At 42.7% G+C, this 22,085-nt stretch overlaps 1 protein-coding gene across 5 annotated transcripts in view; it reads right to left on the bottom strand.

Annotated features, from left to right (window-relative positions):
- Window positions 1-22,085, bottom strand: part of SIDL (SIDL trafficking protein particle complex subunit 10) — a 114,050-nt gene that overhangs the window by 74,713 nt on the left and 17,252 nt on the right. For all 5 annotated transcript variants that reach the window (XM_070538480.1, XM_065442900.2, XM_065442901.2 and 2 more), the window contains exons 2-5: window positions 19,263-19,344; window positions 16,202-16,337; window positions 6,402-6,601; window positions 1,828-2,008 (exon numbers count right to left, since the gene is read on the bottom strand). In XM_070538480.1, the coding sequence (XP_070394581.1) occupies window positions 1,828-2,008; window positions 6,402-6,553 (333 nt within the window). In that variant the 5' untranslated portion in view covers window positions 6,554-6,601; window positions 16,202-16,337; window positions 19,263-19,344. The remainder of the gene's footprint in view (window positions 1-1,827; window positions 2,009-6,401; window positions 6,602-16,201; window positions 16,338-19,262; window positions 19,345-22,085) is intronic.

The raw sequence follows: 22,085 nt of genomic DNA, 5'->3' as shown, positions 1-22,085 counted from the left end.
TCTTTTCCTTAGGCCACGGCAAACGTGTATGCATTACAATCGAGAGCGGTTCTTTTACCTCCTTTTGGTCACGGAAAACGGGTGCGCGTTACAATCGAGGGCGTGTTAGAATCAAGTAAATACAGTATCATCAGCTTGTAAAGGCCTATCCACGCGACAGACAAAAGCATGGAATGCTCGTTACGTGACACCACCGCTCCGCATGGTCATCGGTGCCACACGGGCCGAACGTAGTTGGCACTAACAATAAATGGTTCTCAAATCGGGAAGTGTGCGATGGCCCCCCCGCCTCCAGCCCAGCTCCTCCCCCATTTTTCTTTTTTTTTCCTCCACGTCCATCAGCTGTCTGTGTAAATGTATCTGCAGCTAGGGGGCAGGGCCCTAGACACATTACATTTTCAAGGCCAATGTAAATCAAAAGGTAGTTGTCCTCAAGGCTAAGAAATGACACTGCTGTGTACCCATGCAGTGTTTCATAAAAATGACGATTAATGATGCCGTAAAGATGAATAGCGGTCATCACATACATTCATACAAGCACATGTGCTAAGTTCGTCTCTGTGCTTGCATGTGGGCAGAAAGCTCCGAACTGTGCGAATCTGTGTGGGTGCAACACTGAACACGCATATGGCTACGACTACGAACAGCGTTCGGAACGAGGGGCCACCGTATCGTATTTTGCAAAGATGACGGCCGTGAACATGCAACAGTCATCTCATGCAACTGCTTTGTTTGGCGAGGCAAATAGTCGGCTTCTGAGGGTTGTACGACCCCTGTGAATAGATCTGTGTTGATTCGGTATGAAAACAACTTTAGTCGCCAGCTCCCAATGATGCAGCTCATTAAGAGGCCTAACGGGCTAGGCAGTGTGGCCAATAGTGTAGCCATGATGAAAATTCGCCGCCGGCCGATATGACAACAGGCTGCAAATCGTTGCAGAAAGCTTGTCGCCAATATGTTCCTAGGGGTTGCTCATCAGTGATTGGTTGCAAGATCGCACATGTGGCAGACTGACGGCCATTGACTGACGGCCATTGAAGCGGTGTTCGGGTGCACAGTTGACCAACTGGGAACTACCCTGAGCACACATTTCAAATTCATCTGTGTGCTCGAATGTGGGTAGAAAGCTCCGAACTGCATAAATTTGCGTGCATAAACACCGAACTTGCATATTCAATGTGATCAGCGTGCCTTCAGGTGGCGAATCAGCCCGATTTTCACACATGCTGCCATACTTTCCACACACGCTGCTTTTATTGTTTACCCCATTTGCATAGCATTAATCGTTTCAATCATTCTGGTCGACCTGGTAGAACCGCGTACCGATAAAGATTGTGTGCCGTGGGAACACTGCGCAGACACCGACCAAGACTGGGTTATTCTCTAAAAGTGTCGATAATGAAAAAATTGAATACTTGAGAAATCAAATATTTAATATTCGATTTACGAATCAAATTATGTAAATGCAAGCGCACATTTAGATGTAGTCGTGATTTATCACAGAGATCAAGGGAAACAAGAGCGCTCTGATCAACAGCAAAGCAAGGCAACCACAAGCATCATCAACCGTCTTCTTTTTTATCATCTGCTGGTGTTCATATATATCACCACAAAACGTTCTCTATTCGATTCGGAATCGAATTTTTGTGTAATCATACACCACTAGTGTAAGCCTTTTTCTCTCGAATGAATGAAGAGTTTTAAAATACTACTTTATCAGTGAAAAATCTTGCTGCTCTTAAGTGTCCCTTTCCGAAATCATGTCCAACAATCACAACATGTCCCAACATGTCCGCACCCTAATCATTAGTCTCCCTTGCTGCATACCTGCAGGAAAAAGAAGTGCAGAAAAGACCAGTTGGGCACAGTTCGCCTCTCCCGCTGCGTCCGTATCAGCTCCTCATAACGGCCCAGGAGGCGCCCTGTGGCATGCAACAAAAGCTGCCGCAGGCGCCCCAGCAGCGCCGTCTGAACCGACCCGCTTGAGTCTACATACACCTGCACACACCTGCAAGGGAGCCAGGTATAGCCCATTGAACGGTTACAACGTGAAGAGGACAAAATGACAAGGAACGAACAGACAGTAGACTCATCAAAAAGCACAGTAGACTCGTCTCAGTTCAAACTCCAAGTTCCATTCCCATAGAGTTTTGTTTGAATTAAGTGAAAATTTAAATATGCTATGAAACAGAGCTACAGGTTGTTGCATGAACATGTGTACAAACAACCCCAATTCTGCCTAGAGCACTCGATTGCTCCACTGCACCAAAGGAAACATATTAATCACAGTAGCTATGAAATTCAAGGCACATGGCTGAGTAACATGTGGCTCCCATCTCCATTTAATTGCTGGTGCCCATCGGTATGTCGTTCTCTCAAACGGAGCAGCAATGCAAAATAATTGTTCAGTTTCGTTTGCACCACAGCACACCACTCAAGTGCTCCAGAAAGAACTGTGGACATCTGTGCAAGACTGACCAACTGGCAATTTGCCAACACTGGGTTCCAAAGCAGAGAGGACAGAATGACTATGTTGGTGGCTACTTGTAGTTGCCTCTCTGAACATTAACAGGAGCCTGAATATCAAACATTGCCATGCTTTAGCTACTAAATGAATTACTTCCAATCAGCTGTTTCTGTCTGTGCCTGCTGTGTCCGTGCCTGCTGTGCCTTAAAAGGCCAAAACGTTCTGCATTAACGTGAACTTGTTTAAACTAACTCGCTTGAAAACAATTTGGGCAAACCAAATTTCCTTGATTAAATTAACTGATAACTCAGTTATAACGGTTGACAAATCATAAGCTGATAAATAATACCATAAAACCTGATTAATTCAACAATTGCTACTTCAGAAAATCAGCTCATTCGAACTCGTCCTCTGGTCCTGGCAGGTGCATGCATTATTTAATGCTTTCAAACTCTCGTTAATTTGGGCGTACACTCAAACCTCGTCATAACGAGGTTGAAGGGGAGACGAAATTACTTAATTATATCCGTTACTTCGTTACGTCCATTATTGCCATTCACTGCAATAGGTCCCCAATGGGGTTCACTATTCTAAACATGGAAAAAAGAAGATGGCATTGTGGCTAGCGGAACCGCTACACGACCACGCATGTCATGAAATTTCAATAAAACAACAAAACAATCTCCTTCGTGTGCAACACTCGACTTCTTGGCACTCGATGTAACAGCCTTCTGTTCCATTGTGATGGTCTTTCGTGTCCACTCTCCCCTTGGCTCATCGCGATCGAGCAGCACGTGGCACACAACGCAGCGCTCCGCTATGTGATCGAGGAAGAAAGTTAACTTGGCTTGGCCAGCTCGTAGCCTCCGAGATCGCACTGGTAGCAATGCGATCTATGAGGCCATGCCCAGATGTCAGCCCATGTGGCATGCTGCAGAGAGAAGTGAATGCACGGCTTGGGCGTGACCACCAAAATTTCACCGGGGAGATCTCGGAGGCCAGGTTGAGCTACAGCTGCCTGCGCGGCACACCATAGATAAAGAGAGAAGTGAATGCACTAATCCTTCACACCACTGCACTTATCCACACTGCATGGCACGACTTGCGCAGGATTGTGCGGCACCCCCGAGTCTGTATCGGGGAGATCTCGGAGATGCACCCAGCTGTGTTACGCAGTAGAAGCGAATGCACCTATCTTTTGCACAGCCGCGCGGAGTGGGGCCACTCATGTAGCCAGGCACGCGCAAGAGAGAGAGAGGTTCGTCGAGAAGTGCAATAGTGAGCCATTGCTCGTGCACAGCTACGCGCAGCAGTGAAAAAGACCAGTGTTTCTCGATGGTGCATTCAATGCGGGAGTTTTCAACTGCTATGGCGAATGGCTGCAGAACCCTGCATAAGGCTATGTATTCAGCGTGCAACGGTTGGGTATTTTTGGTTTCAGAGACGAATCTAGTTTGTTATATCTGTTGGCAAGACAATTTCACTTCATTATAAAGAGGTTTTAAATATGTGGATCTCTATGGAGATTTCATAGGGAATTTCATTTACTTCGTTAAAACCATTACTTTGTTAATCCCATTTTATTATAATGAGGTTCAAGTGTATTTGGCTGGACATTGTTTAATAATAATCGGACAACTCTGAGCTCGGAGAGCATGGAGCGCTGCAAAAGAGCAAGAATGGCACCAGCATATGACCAAAACGAAGTGGCAGAGTTCGCATCGACATAGTTATTGGTGGAAATTGCACCTGTATGAGAGTAACACCGGAACGCTTTGTGCTTTTTTTGCCTTTAAAGCCTTTCTTCTTGCGTTTACCGCTGTGCACAGGCCGCATGCCTTCATAACTACATAGTTACCATCTATGATTGCATTGATAGCGACCGCAGTTTCTTCCACAGTTGTTGCACCAAACAGTAGTTTTGTTTTGACTCGGTGGGTGCGTTCCCATGCCTTCAGAGCTGCAAGGTCGCCGCCCACATTAGCGCCTATGGCAGCTGCAGTTTTGTCTGCAGCGGTTACGACAAACAGTTTTGATTTGACTCAGTTCAAAGCTGTCGAGGATGTAGAGCACTGGCTACATCGCAATGAATAGACAATCTGTTGACGAGCTCAGAGGCAGAAAAAAGGAATAGCTGGGTTGTGTGTGCGGATGGAAATGTGTGTCTCAGATGAAGGCATGGCCGCACTAGGAAAGAAGTTGCAAGGACATTGCCACTGCAAGAGCCAATCAGTGATGAGATGACGTGAATTGCAATTTCTGCACTGCTTTTGTGCAGAATAGAAACAGGACTTGCTAATTTTTACAGTAAATAAAAGCGAGTTGGCATAGTAAGCATTTGTTTATTGCTTTCGTGATAACCTCAATAATTTGACATTCAGTGCATTGGAAAATTTTTTTCAGTTCAGTGGAATTTGAATCAATGAGGTTTTACTGTAGCGCACCGAACGAATATCAGGAGAGGATAACTTCCTTGAATTCTAAAAATAAGAAGATACACAATTACGGCTATAACAAAACCTGATGTTGCATACAGTGATTTCAGCCAAAGGCCTAACGGAAGTACTACTAGCACACATAAATGCCACATTCACACAAATATAACACAGCAAAGAAAATAACACAAGGATGAGCTTTTTGATAAATCAGAAAAGATACATATTAACAATATTACAATGATAACACGAACCACTGCTATTCTAATGCATGCTAAACAAGCTACTGGTGCAAACATTCCTACAAGCGTGAACTGCAGTTACCTTGTAGATCATTCATTGCACTATGCTAGAAGGTTGCAACAGGGCTGTAATGCACTGACCCTCAGGTTCAAAAGCGTGACTGCCAGGGCAGCTGTGCTTGTACAGACACGGCCCCATGGGTATGCATCGCAGTGGAGCGCACCTTCAGGCTGTTCTGTTCAGACCGTTCAAACCTTCAGACCTTTCAGACCTTTCCCATGCGACTCACTTAAAGCACTTTTGCAGTTGTGTGCCATAGCAAGTGCTTGTAGGTCAGTTTTAACGCGAGAGCGTTAAGGAGCCCGTGTCACAAAAAATCTGGCATCCAGCATCGGACGTCGCATCGGCAGAAAGATTTTCTAACCACGTATACCCAGGCCTTCCATATGGTGCAAGGAATTGACTTAACTAGTAATTGAATTTCTCAAGCTAAAATATATAGAAAAATTGTAAACTACGACTTGCACAGAACCTACAGACATGATAGCTCTTGGATTGTAATTTGACTATACGTGAAAACGTAATTCTGTTACGCGAAAACTCAAAGAAACCCCTTCACACACACAAACCAGCCACAGTGTTCACAGACCGGATGCGGGGTCGACCATTTCACGCTCGGCGTCGCGATGGGTGTCTTGGGGGCCATGGAGCAGCAAGCGCGGTTCCATGTATTAACTCCAGCTGGCGCTCGCCTCCGCCACATCACGGCCCACGCAAGAGGCCGTGGTTCCACCACAAAACTCGTCTTCATGCATAGCGTTCCCAGCAAGCATTTCCAGGTAAACATTATGGTTACAGTTGGGGATCTTTGAATAGTATTGCGTTCCACTCTTAAAGGCGAAGCTTAAGCGTCCTCCAAATTTTTCTCCCTACACCACCAAGAGGTCGGAATTAAGTGTCTGACCTTCTCCAACTTTGAGAAACTGCATCAGATGTTAAGTCATGTGTAAGTGAAAGTAATCACCCAAATCAATCACTTGACAACAGAGCCTCCTTGTCTGCACGTGCACAATGGACATTGAAATGGCAGAACTACTGCACGAGATTCCTAGGTGATTCAGGTTCAGGTGCTAAAGGAGAGCAAACTTCCATTTCAGAGAATGATACCACTCCTGAAATGGCCCCATTTCATAATCCACTGTTTAAAAGCGTTCAGTATGCGCCCAGCCTAACAAATCAGTCAAAAGTCTACAAACCGATCGAAATTCTTGCTGGGGAAGTCAGCACGCATGCGGTCGAAGACAGTTGCGCGTGAGAGGAGCTTGGCCTTGTTGGCACGCCGCGCATCCGTCAGCTCCACGGCGATCAGCATCCAGTCACAGATTCCGGCCTCCTTGAGCTGAGACATCCACTCGATAATTTCATCTCGCACACGAGACCGGTACGTTTCTAGGTCCTGCAATAAAGGGAGAGGAGGATAGCTGGCTTTTGGACATGTACAGAGAGGTTCTGCTTTGTTGGCAAGACATGTTAATAGTGTTCAGACACTATAAAGAAAATAGACAAAGTGACTAGAGACACAGTACTTGTGCATGCGTGTGCACCATGTTTTGCTTACCTGCATAACACTGCAGCAGCTTAAGAACAGAAGTTTCCCATTTCAAGTTTACTTCTAGGCTTTTTTTTTTCTGGAGATACTATACCACTGTTAATCAGACAGTTGAATATATAAATTTATTTATCATGTTCCTAACCTTTCTGTATTTTTCAGTCTTCTATTCTCTAGTCTCCAAACCAAAGTACCCAGCATGACACCCCACTCTCGACGTACACATGTTTTAGATTCATGCACATATCATCAGCCACTTTTCTCCATGCCCAATCTGTTCAAAAATCTGTCATGATCACAAACCCGTCATGTGACATACTGCCATAACTTACATAACTCTGACAATCCTATGAATTGGAACCAAATTGTAAAGAAGTGGGTATTATTAAATTATTTATTGTGTACTTGCAGCTTGCGCATTGAGCATAGTTAAGTGACTGTGTATGATACAGAAAGAAATAAAAAGCTACACTCAAATTTTTCACACTTGTACTCTTAGTACAGTTTTCAGTTTTTATCTCTTCTAACTGGATGTCCCAATCTTGCAACATATCAAGTGATAGTTCCTATTGGGGGCGAGCTCCACCACTGGAAAAGCTGGCAACACCGTCGGTGTGACACGGCATGAGGAATCACGTGGACACAGCAGCCATGTCGGCTGCTTTGGAAACGCCGAAGTGAGCTGAAAACGAAAGTTTAAAGTCCCACCTGCGCTGCGGTTCTGATTAAGTGGTGAGGCTTTCCCGCCTTGGGTGTCTGCTTGACAACATTTGAAATCCCTATAATAGGTAGTGGCTGCCTGTGGAGACGTGCAGCATGGTAGGCTACTGCTCGGTACCGCAGTGCTGGACGTACACAACGGAGCCTGGTGTCAGCCTTATTCACAGGCAGCCGCAGGACAAGAAGCTCCGTGAAGCTTGGCTCATGAAACTTAGAACCAGCAAACAGTCATTGGCTACAACTCGGGTATGCAGCAAGCACAGACGCGAGGAATATTTCTGCTACAGCGCCGGGACTGCGATGTTCGGTGAGTAGCAGAAAATGCATACTAAGACGCTCACCTGCGCCCGCTGCCCGACTAATGTCATGACGGTTTGGTCTAAGAACTTGTTGATGCTAGATATTGGCAAGTTCACTGGAATGGAAAGGGAGCGGTAAGACGCACATTAAAAAAAGGCATGGCATATTATCATGTTTAAGTTATGAATTAACGCACTGGATTACGAAAAAGAAACAGCGCGAAATCACCCGCTGACTGCATACGGTGCGACACAACTTTGGAAATAATATTGAAACGTCCAAGAATTTAGAAGAAAAAGAAAAAAATATTGAATCGTCAGGACGGAACATCCCAGTTGCCGTAGGCGTCAAAGTCCCTTGTTCAAACGAAATTGTCTTTGAACAGCTCTGATAACGTCCACGCAACAGTGGTTGCTTGTGGACTGTCAAATGCTCATATGCTGCGGCCTAAAGCTCACAGCATGGTGCGAAAACGCTCTCAAAGAAAGCGAAAAATTGTGCACGGACATGCATGCAGACGTGTAGTCGGCCGCCGCGAACCCATGCAATCACTACATACATTGAGGCTTCGTTCTGTTATGCCCCATTTGGCTATACAAACCACCCACTATAAGAAAATATTTCACATAGTTTGCGCTCAGCGCCTGCCGACCCTTCACGCAAGAAGCCGGTTCGGGAGACTCCATCACAGCGACCACGCGCTGTGGCTTTCACCGTAAGTATTCGGTAACGGGATAGCGTCTGTAAACAATTCTGTGCTTTCAGTCTGCCCAAGATCATTATTCTGACAGTAATAAAGTTCCCTCATTTTGAGAGTACTTACAGAAATGTACAGGTGGGCTTTCACGTGGTGTTTTTATTAAGCACCGTAAGCCAAACCTATGAGGAGTGTGCTGTGTGATCCCTCATACTACACAAGGGAGGTGCTTCCGACAGATGGCGACTCCGTAAGTCCTCACCCCCAATATCAGGTCAAGACTCATAAGTAGGGGTGTGCGAATACCAATAGTAGATATTGAATTGAATGAAGAAAAAAAAAGATGGATATCAAATCGAACATAAGAATATTTAACCTTTATGTTTCCAAATTCTGTGCAAAAAGCACAGTGCTGTACATGCCCAGAAGGCTCATCACTTTACTTAACAAGAATCTTGATACCTATCAGTAATTTAGGTACCTATGAATTCAGATGTATAGTAAGCTCTACTCTACAAAATAATTTTCCAGACAGAATGTCTATCGAACAGAAGCAAGTGTTTTTCCCCCTTGAAGCTAAGGAAATAGCAAAGTTGTCCTAAATATCAATGGAAATATACAGTTTAATAGTGGGTCATACTGTGCTTAACAGCTATGTTCTATCATTTACAAAGTACTACTTTCCAGTTTTCTTCCAGAAACAGGAAGGTTTCTTCCTCTTTATGGTAGGTGTTTTCTGTGGGTTATCGTCAGCTCCTTATAAGGCCAATCTGCATGACAGACAAAAGTGGGGAATGCGCATCACGTCACCCGGCACCACTACTTGCAGTCCTTGTCCATGACGGTAAAGAGTTCTGAAATCGGGAGGCCTATGGCAAGTTGGTGCAACGTAAGCCCCCTCTTCCCTTTCCCTTTTTTTTCTTTCTTTCTTCTTCTTTTTTTTTTTTTTTTGTCCACGTCTATCTGCCATTGGTGTAAATGCATCTGCAGCCGTGGGTCAGCACCCTGTCACATGATATTTTCAAGCCCGCTGTATACATCCAAAGCATGTCTTGCGACGGGTCACTCGAAGCTATGAAACGAGACCATTGTGTGCCTATGAACGGCGTTCAGAACAAGGAGCCATCATATAGTATTTTGCAAAGATGGCGGCCGTGAATATGTAATAGTCATCGCGTACACTCGCTTTCGTTTGTAAGGCAGTCTGTTGACTTTCTGAGCGTCGTACCGCCACTGTGAACAGATCTGTGTTGAATTTATTTATTTATTTATTTATTTATTTATTTACTTTTTTACAGTATACTGCCAGCCTTAGTCTTAGGCCTTGGGCACAAGTGGAGAGTGCGATATACAGATGAACAAAAAAAAAATTAACAGCAAAAATCATTACAAGAATTCAATACATTGTAATAGACATATTCCCTGATCGGCACAAGCCGTACAGAGCATTCCAACGAAAAAAGCATCACAAAATTTCAGTATATTTTAGAATATGGATATTCTCTGAATCGCAAAAGCTATACAGAGCATATTGATGACAATGCGATATTGTTAACAAGGAGTCACATTCATACTGGTATGCTTAAAGACATCACACATGCTCGGTAGGTTGAGCAGCAAGAAATCTACAAATAGTAATGACAAGCAAGTGAAAATAGCACTTGCGTATATTGTAAATCAAAAAGGAAAAAGAAAAATTTCATTTATACACACATACATATACATACATATAACATCAAGTCTAAATGCTATTCAGCAGGTTGCAGAATGACTGGATGGTCGGGCATTCCACTGTACTGGCAGAGAGCGCATTCCACTCACCTATCGTCCGAGGAAAAAACGCGTTTTTAAGTACGTTTGTTCTGCAAGAAAATTCCTTTATTTTCTTCGGATGACTAGATCGTGTTTCAAGCCTAGTAACTAAAGTAATATACATATCCTTATCTATCCCCAGTATATCGTGGTAAAGTAAAAACATGTATTTCAGTTGGTCCCTAAATCACCCTAATTTTAATGTTTCCAGGTTAGTTTTGTTAATAAGAACTGTTGGAGATACGTGCCAGCTATAACAGTTAAATACGAATCTAACAGATTTTCTTTGAATGTTCTCCAATTGAGTAATGTTCTTCAGGGTGTACGGGTCCCATACTACTGAGGCGTACTCAAGAATTGGCCTAATATATGTTTTGTACGCTAAAAGACGGATTTCTTGTGTGGACTGTTGAAGCAACCTTCTCAAGTAACCAAGTTGGCGCATTGCCTTTTTTGAAATATGAGATATGTGATCGTTCCATCTAAGGTCGGATGAAATTACGAGGCCTAAGTATTTGTACAGTAGCTACTAACTGTAGATATATTATTACCGCTGAAACTGTAAGAAAATTTTAAGGGGTGGCGTTCTCGTGTTACTGACATAGCAACCGTTTTTGTTGCCTTAATATTAATTTGCCATGTGGCACACCACGCTTCTACCTTGGCTAATGAAGAATTCAAGCGGACCTGGTCATCTACGCTATTAACTTCTTGATATAGTATACAGCCGTCTGCAAATAATCGTATTTTCAAGTTTACTTCTTTTATTAAGTCATTGACAAAGATTAGAAAGAAAAGAGGCCCGAGGACAGACCCCTGTGGAATGCCTGACCGAACCAATGCTGATCCAGAACGCGCGCCGTCGATAAACACACTTTGCCACCTTAACGACAGACATGCAGAAATCCATGAAATCAAAGAATCATGTTTAAGTATTGTTTGTAGCTTTAACAGCAGTTTAGTGTAAGACACACGGTCGAATGCTTTTTCGAAATCTATGAATATTAAATCAGTTTGGCCCTGTCTATCTAGAACTGCTGCGAGTTCATGGATAGTTTTCAGTAGCTGTTTGTTGTAGACTGTCCCTTCCGAAACCCATGCTGCCTGGGATCAATTACACTGTTGTCATCCAGAAAGACCGAAATATGTTTAAATATAATATGCTCAAGGGATTTTGCACATGTGGGTAACAGTGAAATTGGTCTGTACAAAGTGATAAGCGACCTGTTTTCTAATTTGTGTATCGGGGTAACCTTTGCGTACTTCCAGTCATCCGGAACTTCTGCACACGATAAACACTTGCTAAATATGATGCACAGATATTTTGAGCACCACTCCGCATATCTCACGAGAAAAGCAGTAGGTATGCCGTCCATTCCAGGCAATTTCCTTGTATTCAAATTTAACAAGAGAGATAAAATGCCTTCTTTGGTCACTAAGATATTCGCACTTGGCGGGCAAATTTACTACTAATTTTTCAGCCACACTACTTTGGAACTCATTACCGTGTCATATTAAGATATCCTCTCATTTTTACACATTCAAGTCAAACCTTCGTAAATTTTTGCACTCAATATAACAATGTGATCGTTATCATTTTATTAATAAGTGCTTTGTGTCGTTAATGTTTTACAGCGTAAGCAAGTGACTAACTTAATATGGTGTCTTTTGTGTTTTTATATAGCTGCTTTGTATTTATATATCCTACTCACTTGTAATGGGAGGTCCCCTGTACAGTCTGTTGACTATGGGACCTCCCTCTGTATGTATGTATAATCCCCATTTGTAACCTTATTAATATGCAAATAAAGAACTCTTGAACTCTTGAAAGAACTCTTGAACTGGAAGGTAGCTTGGTTTACGACCGTCGTCATCCATAAATACCGAACAGAAAAATTTATTGCAAGATTTTGCTATCAAACTTTTATCAGTTATGGTATCCCCGTTGATGCAGAAACTGGACAAAGGTTGATTTTTCGAAGAAAAATGATGCCAGAATTTTGCCAGGGAAAACGGCACAAAATTCTTCAAAGATACGCTGTGATAGCCTCCTGAGACCTCGCTATGGGGATTTGTCCAATATATTGGACATTCAGATATGAGACAGTACTCCTGTGACAACGCTTTCATCCTCATAAAACCCCACCGTACAACTTATTGGACACCTGCTTGCGCCATCTATGCAGCATTGATGAAAATACATCGTTCAAATTCCTGCCGAAACAGTCCCACAATGGCGGCATTAAGCGGCGCAGCGTTTCACGGCAGCTGCCGGAGAAGTAAGCACTGTTTCCCGTATTTCTACCTGCATTTAGGGCATGTCTTTGATTTTATATCAAAGTTAATACAACAGCGTACGCGCAGAATAAAAAATTTTACCTGTTCGCGCGCTTACTTTCTTTTACTCTTCCTTTGATTTCACGTGTCCATTACGTTGGACGCTAGGACTCAACCCGGTTATTTTTACCACGCTTTTGCGATGGCCTTGTTATGTACAGCAGGCGAGTACTGTTGGCGTTTAGCGGCTTGTGGACGAAATCGTGTCTCTTTTTTTCTTCGGGGGACGGACCTCGCATGTCTGATGAATTAAGCCGTTAAAGTTACTTTTTTCAATCCATGGCTTGGACCCGCAAGGCACCTACTGTCGCAGGTGGTCTCGTAAGGGAAAAACATCAATATCCCTCTACCAGATATTGTTCGTATGTACAACGTGAACATGGGTGGTGTTGACAAGGCAGACCGAATGATAAGTTACTACAGTATAAAAGCAGGCGTCAACAAGTGAACAATCAGAGCCATCTTTCACCTCTTCGACATTGCCCTCAACAACTCCTGGGTGCAGAACACGCGGGACATACGCTCCCTAAAGAAACAGCGGAAAGAAATACTCGAATATATGCAGTTCCACCAATCTGTTGCTGAGACTCTCGTGGCTCAAGGGAAGAGGCAGGATGAAACGGAGAGTCAGAACGAAGCCGAGTGGCATCCGCCATGAAAGCAGGCTCGGCTGTTTCCTCGAGAACCCCAAGAAAAGAGCACTACCCACTACTCAATACATGCAGACACTGCATACGCTGCCCATTGCAGACTACAGGGCTGCGACACGAAAACAAAGTTATTTTGCACCAAATGTCGGCTCTTCCTCTGCATCACCAAGGACAAACAGGTGTTTTGAAATTGCCCACGGGAAGTGAACACAAGAGCAAAATGTTGTTTTGAGCAGAGGAATGCTCTTCTTATGTACTTTATTGACTACTTTGCCTTTTGAGTCATTAAAATATATTTGCACACGAGTTTGGCGTAATATCTGCGGTACGTCATTACGTGCGCGCTGGGTGAAGAAAGACCGGGTAGCATCCCAGTGTCCAATATATTGGACATCGCGCTGAGCTGAAATTATCACGGCTATTGAAACAACATTTAACACATTTCACCTTCATAACCATACTGAATTATTCTGAAAGTTTCGGTAGAATCTGTGCACCCAAATGCATCCCGGGTCTCAGGAGGATAGTATTCTTTTGCTTTTTTAATGCTTGCCTTTAGTTGCAGACGTATGTTGGAAAGTTTACTGGCATTACCCTCTGTGGTACACTGACAGTGCTGTTTTCTTATTCGTTTAGCCTTCCGTTCCAGCCGCACTGTCTCCTTTGTAATCCATGGGCATGTGCGCTGTTGAATGCTTAGTCTCATTGGAACAAAGTCCCTGATGCATTTTAAGACTAGGTTCCTAAAGAAGCACCACAGTTCATTTACGCAGCACGTGCCCGATTCAGTATGAAATCATCCAGCAACCTATCCATGGCGTCCAATATGTCAACGTCCTTAGCGCGGCAAAAGTTTGGAACGAGGCACCTTTTTTTCTTGGTTTCAGTTGGACGGCCAAGTTGAACTGTTAAAGATATCATTTTGTGATCAGATATTCCGTCAAAAATATGTACTTCGGGATCACGACTGAGCACTGCATTGCTTACAAGGAATAGATCTAAAGTTGAAGCTGTATCATTCTGAATGCACGTGGGTTCTGTTACTAACTGAGCTAAATCATGGAATACTACAAGGTCAACAAAAGGTTCAGCAGCAGTAGAAAGGGGCTCAGGAAAATCGGTACTCCAGTTGATTGAAGGCATATTGAAATCGCCACCCTAGAGGACATTACAAGAATAGCTTTTGCTAGAACAAAGGAATTCATTAAGCTTGATAAAGAAGTTAACTTGAGTAGGGGGAAGGTAGAAGCCTCCTACAATTACAGTGTGCCCAAGATTTTGTATGAAACAGCAACTTTAGTCGTCGACACCCGACGACGCAGCCATAATTAAGAGGCCTAATGGGCTAGACAGTGTGGACAATAGTGTAGCAACGACAAAAATTCGCCACCGGCCAATGTGATAACGGCCCGCAAATTGTCGGGGAAAGCTTGTTGCTATTAATGGGTGGCTCATCAGTGATTGATCGCGAGATCCCGTGCATGGGTTAGATTGAAGCGGCCTTCAGGTCCGCAGTTGACCAGCCTGCAGCTACCGTGAGGTTGTGTGCCAAGTTTGTCTGTTCGCTCACATGTGGGTAGAAAGCTCCCAACTGCGCGAACCTCCATGCGTGAATACTGAACTCATGTATTCGATGCGGTCAGCATGTCTTGCAGTGGCTAATCAAACCAATCTTCACACATGCTTCTGTGCTTTCCACACCACTGCTCTTGTTGTTCTCTCTGTTGCATTAATCCATAGCATTAATGGTTTCAGTCAGCTCAAACTTTGTAGCAATAAAAATCAAATGTCATGATGATGCTGCACACATCAAGCCACCGACCCCGGCAAGGTCATTCACCGACCGTAATGAAATTGAATATTAGATATTCAATTCACAAGTTGAATTATTCGGGCATTCACTATTTGATTCGAAATTGAATATTCAAGTATTCACACAACCCTACTCAAAAGCGAGAGAAAGCGGGATTCCCATACGATGTATAGCCTTGCAGCAAATTACGAGCACACTGTCAGTGCTTGTTCGGAAAACAACGCTCTGCAGAAATTTCTGTATCGGCATGTCTGTTCAGGTGCTAAAAATTCAGAATCGCCTCTGCAATACAAACTGTTTATGAAGCCTCTATTAGTCCCACTTTATAGGTTCAAAGGCATTGAGCAGATAAATAAAGTGAAGACACTATACAAAGAAATTTTCTTGCAGTCTAAGCCTGCTGTTTTGTTATACAACACTGACAAGTTTCACAGAGGCAACAAATAACCTAAATATATTTAGGGATGTCCCCACAGAACAAATGTCTTAAAGGCTATTCACAAATTTTTCATCACACTAAAACTCTCATAAAGTATTAACTAGACAATGTAGAGAAATATGCAGTTAAGCTCCACTTATACATTACACTTCTGCAATAAACAAACAGCCATGCTTACCATACATGGAAGCCCGGTAAGCCAGAAAAGACTCACAAACAGGAAAGGGATGGTGATACTGCCACTAGTTCATGCAACTGGCAGCCATAATGTCATGAATTTTGACAGTGTGCACTTCGGCCTTGTTTAATGTTTAGAGGTAAAGAATGACTACATTGGACTCAAAAGGGACTACACAATCGATCTAGCAAATTTTGAGAACTTTTTCCGTGGCAAAATGGTCCATGAATGAAATATTATTTTGAAATCTGCGATGTGCGTACTGGTGCTGAGGTCTCGTCATAAAATTGAAAACAAGGAATTTCAGCTTTCCATTGGCTCCTGTAATAACCACCATTTTTCTGCCAAATAATGTGTAACTAATATACAATTTAAAAGAATATTTTAAACGTATAACATTACTGAGTGTTGCTCTTCAGTGTCATTTTAGGCCATGCTACTGAACCACCACTCGAATGGTAAAGTACACGTCAACAATTGGATGCTCAGAGTTGTGCTTACGTTGCAGTCAGTGCAGTACACATGCAAGTGTGCCTGATCGAGTAGGCGGCCATCCTTCTCTCGAGACAGCTGGGCCACATCATACTCGACAAAGCGACACTCCACCCGCACCGTCTTTGGGCCCCGCCCGTAGGACCTGCATGGTCATGCTCAGTCAGTAAAGTGTTTCCCCTGCTTTTCAGTGCCAACTCCTTTTATCCAGTGTTGTCTATACAACGTAAAGCCCGAACCTTAAAGGAGTAATGAGATGACATTTTCAACTTCTCTCTCTTCATTTTTGCATAAAATGAAAAGTCAAAATCCCCTAAACCGTTCAAGAGATACTCACATGCATCAGAGCACTCTGGATAATTTACTATAATACTTGTTCATACAATCTAGTTTCGGTTTTGCTACCCAGCAGGCGTACATGTCATGATGTAATCATACAATGACTTGCTCTATTCCTGCAATCACTATGGATAATACATGTGAGTGAAGTCAGAAGAAATGTACACAGCACTGTTGCTTATAAATTTTTTTTTTCTGAGCGATGTCATCATACTAAGCCTCACTGCTACATGATGTCAGCAAACCTTGCTTTGTGTTATAATGTCATGATTATGTCCATGATGCCAGGTCCAGCATTTCAAGACCTGCTTTAGTATCAGATTAAAGTGTCTTAAGACCGTTTTCTAGCCCTTGCACTTGCTAAGTGCCATCCTTCTGCCACCATCCTTTTGCCTGCAAGAAGCAAATAACACAGTTTTTTTACAACTTCAAAAATATGCTTGAGTACTCCTCCAAGTCATCAACGGCATGCTGCGAGTATCTTCCACAATGACATGGCTGGATGCTAAAACTAGAAAATGTGACAATTGCGGTTGTACATGTGAACTTTGAGTCTAAAACTTTTCCATCATACCACTTGATATTACTGAATATAGGACAATATTTCCCTTCGAATGAAGTCGACATTATGTATCAATAATACCCTTTGGCCATTTCTATGATGATAAGCTGATTTCTATGATGACTAGTCACTTTCTATGATAAGTAGCAAACACACAAAATTCGAGAATCTAGCTAATGACTTATAAGTCTCTCCTATCTATGTGCGTGAACCCCAGGGCAACACACTAGTGGGCAACATTAAGACGTGTTCGTTCAGTTGCAACAGCAAAAAATTTGTGAACTAGTAGCTATGAAAAAGAACAAAAAAAAAGAGAATGCTATGCAAGCCTTGCCAGTGCCCTACAACTAGCTTTCTGTCAAAGCACTACGCATTTGTCATAGAAATTCAATTTGCTAGAAAATATTTATGGCTGTAACAGAGCTTTGATAAGCTAGCACACAATTTTGTTTATTGCGAGTTTCACTTGGTTGCTGTCTCACTGGCATGATTCATTTTTGGACAGTTTCACTGACAACTGCGAGATTATTTTAAAGCACATTAAGCTTTCCGAGCAATAAAGTTAAACATGTGAACAACAGGAGAGCCTGTCAAGCTGCCCATAAAGCAAACCTTCTATAAAGGGACACTAAAGGCAAATAATAAGTCAAGCTAAAGTGACTGGTTAATACTCGAGAACATCTAAGGCGTCAATATTATCGAGAACAAGGCTTTGGTAATCAAGAAACTGAAGTAAATGCAGGACACAACTTGAGACTCCACCAGGGCATTCAAGTACTAGCCCTATAATGTAGCAACTCCCCCTTATAACTTTGTCCCTAGTCCTCAATTACTCCCAATAAAAAGATAATTAAATTGCATTATGTGATGGAAGAAAATGACAATTGTAAACTTCTATTCAATTCTCAGAAAAAAAAATTTGCCTCTGGTTTAGCTCTGGTTAACCCTAGTTGAATTGTGAAAGCAAGAGCTGCATGGCTACGTTTCTTCTGGCATCTCTTGAGTGCGTTGTCTCTTCCTCGCTTCATTCTGTCGTTGCTGCATCTCTTTCGTGCTCTCCATAACGACTATATACACTGAGGCGAAGCACATATATATATATCCCCTGGGAGGCGACACCTCCTCTCCCTCTACCCCAGTGGAGCCCATCTGGTGGAGCGAGCGGCGACGGCAGCGGCATCGACGGCGGCGCCATCTGTTAGAGCGCGGCTGCAGCGTTGCTAGGCAACAGTGGCTCAAGGTCGTTCGTTGGCCACAGCATATAGCATGTTGCATAAATCTGCTTGCATATGGCATATGGCACGACGAGCCGAAATGGCTCGCTGGCTGGCATAGTAAAGCTTTCACTTTAAAATAACTTTTTGGTGTTACCCTTGACAATGATGTGGCCAGTTGAAAGGTTTAGCTTTCGCTCGACTCTGTGCCACCCACCCTTTTGTGTTTTAGTAGTTTCGGTATTGCTCAGTGCTGCACTGCCTTTGCAGACTCATGAAGCTTACACAAACTGCAAGTAGGAGACAACAAAGCCCATCGTGACAAGTGCTGAAGATCGTGTTTATGATTCTGTGCGTGCTTTCCCTTCTTCTTTCGCACTGTTGCCTCTGTCTTGGCTCGGTTTCTGGCCATGCTTTTGTGTGTTGCACAAGAAACCGTAGCACCAACTTTCAGGCACCAGTTTACTCACCGACAGCAGAAGAGGGCAGTGATGGCATATGCAACGTAACGATTCCCTACTCAGGGGCGGGTGATCTTAATTGTGCTAGAGGTACATGGACCCTTTAGACAATATTTTCTTTTGATCTATGTGTTTTCTTGGCTTGAAACAAGTGTTGCGAGGTTTCTGGAATGGTATTCTAACACTCCACATTCACTTAATATTTGCCTGTGGTGTCCCTTTAATACAAATAGCCTTCTTTGCCTTTTTCGCTCATTCTTGTGGTTGGTCAGACTCGGCAAGGAAAACGTTGATTTGTTTGTTTGTTCATTTGCTTGCGCTATTTGCTCACACTGCCAACTATCATCGATGCTTTCTGCGCACAATTTTACTTTTTTCACACCTGCTCGTGTTGCTGGAATATGCAGTAAAGTGAATTAAATTGAGTGGAAAATTTCCTGACATTTTCAAGCTTTCTGCGTTTCTCAGGCTGCTAGACATGCAGCATAACGTACCGTGTCCACTCAACAGGCTCCTGCGGCAACCCTTCCAGAAACAGCTTCTCAAGGGCTTTGAACACTGGCTTGTCACCTGCATCTGAGAACAGCATGGAGGAAAAGACCAGCGTGAATGCCTCAGCCCATAAAAAAGAACAGACAAACAAAAAATGCAATCAGTGACAACCTCGAATTGTCATGCTAAGCCAGGATTAAAGATCTTTACCTAAACTTAATATTCTTTGGAACTTACCAACATTTGCAGTGCCATTAAATTTGCACATATATATGTATGTATTAAAATTAGTTAGACATAATTTTTTTAGAATGGCATGTGGCAGTTAGCAAAATTAGCTGAGCTGGATTACCTGAATAGGCAGACGTTATTTGCATAAATATCAAAATGCCTATTTGACCAATTAACACATTTCAGTAATCAAATTTAACTAATTATTTTACGGCACATAATGCAATTAAAGATTGCAACCAGTGAGCTCACAAGGCATATTCATGAGAAACGAACTCTGAGGTAGAGGCCAGTTTTGAGGTATGCGTTCGAAAATGTGCGTTGCTACGTGCATTGGTATTCAAGAAATTTTTCTCTAGAAATGTACCAAAAGGAATTTTCTTAATAAACTGAGTGGAACACTGTCAGTCACCAGGACATTTTTAAAGGTGCGTATTGTATAACTCATTTTATACACGCAGTACATAAGGTACACAAACAGACATCTGCACAAACATTTTTACCAAGAAAAGAACATTCATAAGTGAAACAAGTGACAAACACGTGACAGCATTGGTGCAGCCACTGTGTAAATGCAGTAGCAGCACCCATAAGGTAACATGTCCAATAAATTGACGCATTTTAATCAGCCAGTAACAGTAAAGGTAATTTGGTTGCATTTCAACGTGAAATACAATGCAGCTTGACCGATTTTGAAGGATTTTCCCACAAAAGAACTCACCGGTGCCGCCTCTTCACACAACTATATCAATGCTCTTAACAGAAACGTGGTGCCCTCTCTGTGTAGGTCTCGGATTCAAAGCAAGTAGCAGCACCCGGCAGAGCACAACCTTTAAGATTGCCAGTGCAACTATGTTGGGTGCCCAATTATTAAGAGTTATTTGCATAGCAGAATTGCACAGCTACCTCAGGCCTGATTTTCCGCACAGCTACATCACCTGCAGACGTGATACAAAAAAGGTTTCTAGATGAATAATCTAACAATTTAGGTCGACTTAACATTTGCTTCTAGCATCCTTTTAAAGGCCAAAAGGCTAACTGGGACAAAATTTCCCTCTAGGTATGAATGGTATGCACTTGTATTGGTAAGTTACTAGTTGGTAGGCCATTGCTGTTCTAAAGGCAACGCACTTATTGAACTTTGGACAAACACTGTTTCTGTGGTTTAGTATACATCCAAGTGTCAACAAGTGTGCTGCTGCCTTTAGAAGAATAGTATGTACTACTGAAGAAATCTTGGCGAAGCAGCATTCTAATTTTCCCATTAACAGTCTTTAAGTAGCACCTAAGCAAACGACACAGAAACCTGGCGGCAACCTGGTGACAGGATACGGCGCCAAAACCCAGTCAATCACCTCTGAAGATCTTCAGCACACCATGGGTGCCGGCTAACCTTGGAAGTTCTACCAAGGTGCTGTGCTGATTAGTCCTAGAGTTCCAGGTCATGCGTCACTTTCAACAAGCTATAATGACTTAGTTTTTTTTTTCTGTTTCACAACATAAAGTTTTTTCAAGCTTTTTGTGATGCATTGACTCGTATTTAAAAAAATATTTTGCACAGAGGCTGCTTTATACCTACGCTATCTGGAACTAGGACTTTTACGCGGTTCAAAATTTATTTTTGGTAAGCTTTTAATGCAAGCTTGAACCGGTCAAGGAACAATGCTTGTGCAAATGTTCCCTGCAGCTTTTCTGCAGAGTCATAGTGACCGGCATTGAAAACCTAGCATAAAGGCTACATGAATCCAGATATAGGACAGAAGATGTGGGGGGGGGGGGGGGGTTTGACCATGTAGCCTGCCTAGTAAACTTTGCATGCTCATCCTATCAGCAGCATAATCAGCAGGTTTGTGGTGCGCTTGATGTTTGCTAACATAATGGGCAAGAACAACAAAAAGAATAGTGCAGATACAAGCACCAAATGACCTACAAACACAGAACTCACAACAGGAAACGTTCACAAAACCAAAAAAAAAAACGCTTGCTCATGCATGTCGCTGGTGAATAAAATGATGAGTACAACGAATGTGCTGGCTAGTATAGAAGTACCGATGCCAGGTAATGTGAATTGTGCAGTTTTCTGTGTCACAGATTTTTTTTTTTTTTTACATTTCCCTTTATTTCAACCTTAAAGTCATTTTACTTCATTTATTTAATTTCAGGGCCCAATGGCATTACAGAAAAGAGTGGGTCTTGAAATGTATACATTAGTTGACATGGCTACGAAATTACACTGTATTACAGTTCAAGTGATTTTGCAAATGGCATGATTTCGGTGTACAGTAGATTTTTTGCTTCTGTGCTAAAGCAGAACGTACACAGCATGCAACATCTTCGCAAAATTGTGACATAAATTTTGTCAATGACCTTGCATTTAGTAAAGCCTAGTGGCAAGAACTTTGTAGAATTGTGCAGTGACCGTCTCGGCAACTGAATTTCATTTTGACTAAGCAGTAGCACCCCATATTTGCTTTTTTTTGGACACATCACAGTGTCCTACAGGAATATTGTTCTAGGGAGGTTATAAAGGGAAACTGCAAGACACCGCATATAATGAAGAGATTGTAATACTCAAGAAGTGTGCACCTACAACA

The sequence above is a fragment of the Dermacentor albipictus genome, chromosome 5 (assembly GCF_038994185.2).
Source record: "Dermacentor albipictus isolate Rhodes 1998 colony chromosome 5, USDA_Dalb.pri_finalv2, whole genome shotgun sequence".
In the NCBI taxonomy this organism is placed as follows: domain Eukaryota; kingdom Metazoa; phylum Arthropoda; class Arachnida; order Ixodida; family Ixodidae; genus Dermacentor; species Dermacentor albipictus.
The sequence above is the reverse complement of the archived record's forward strand: the minus strand, read 5'-3'. Positions and strand labels throughout refer to the sequence as shown.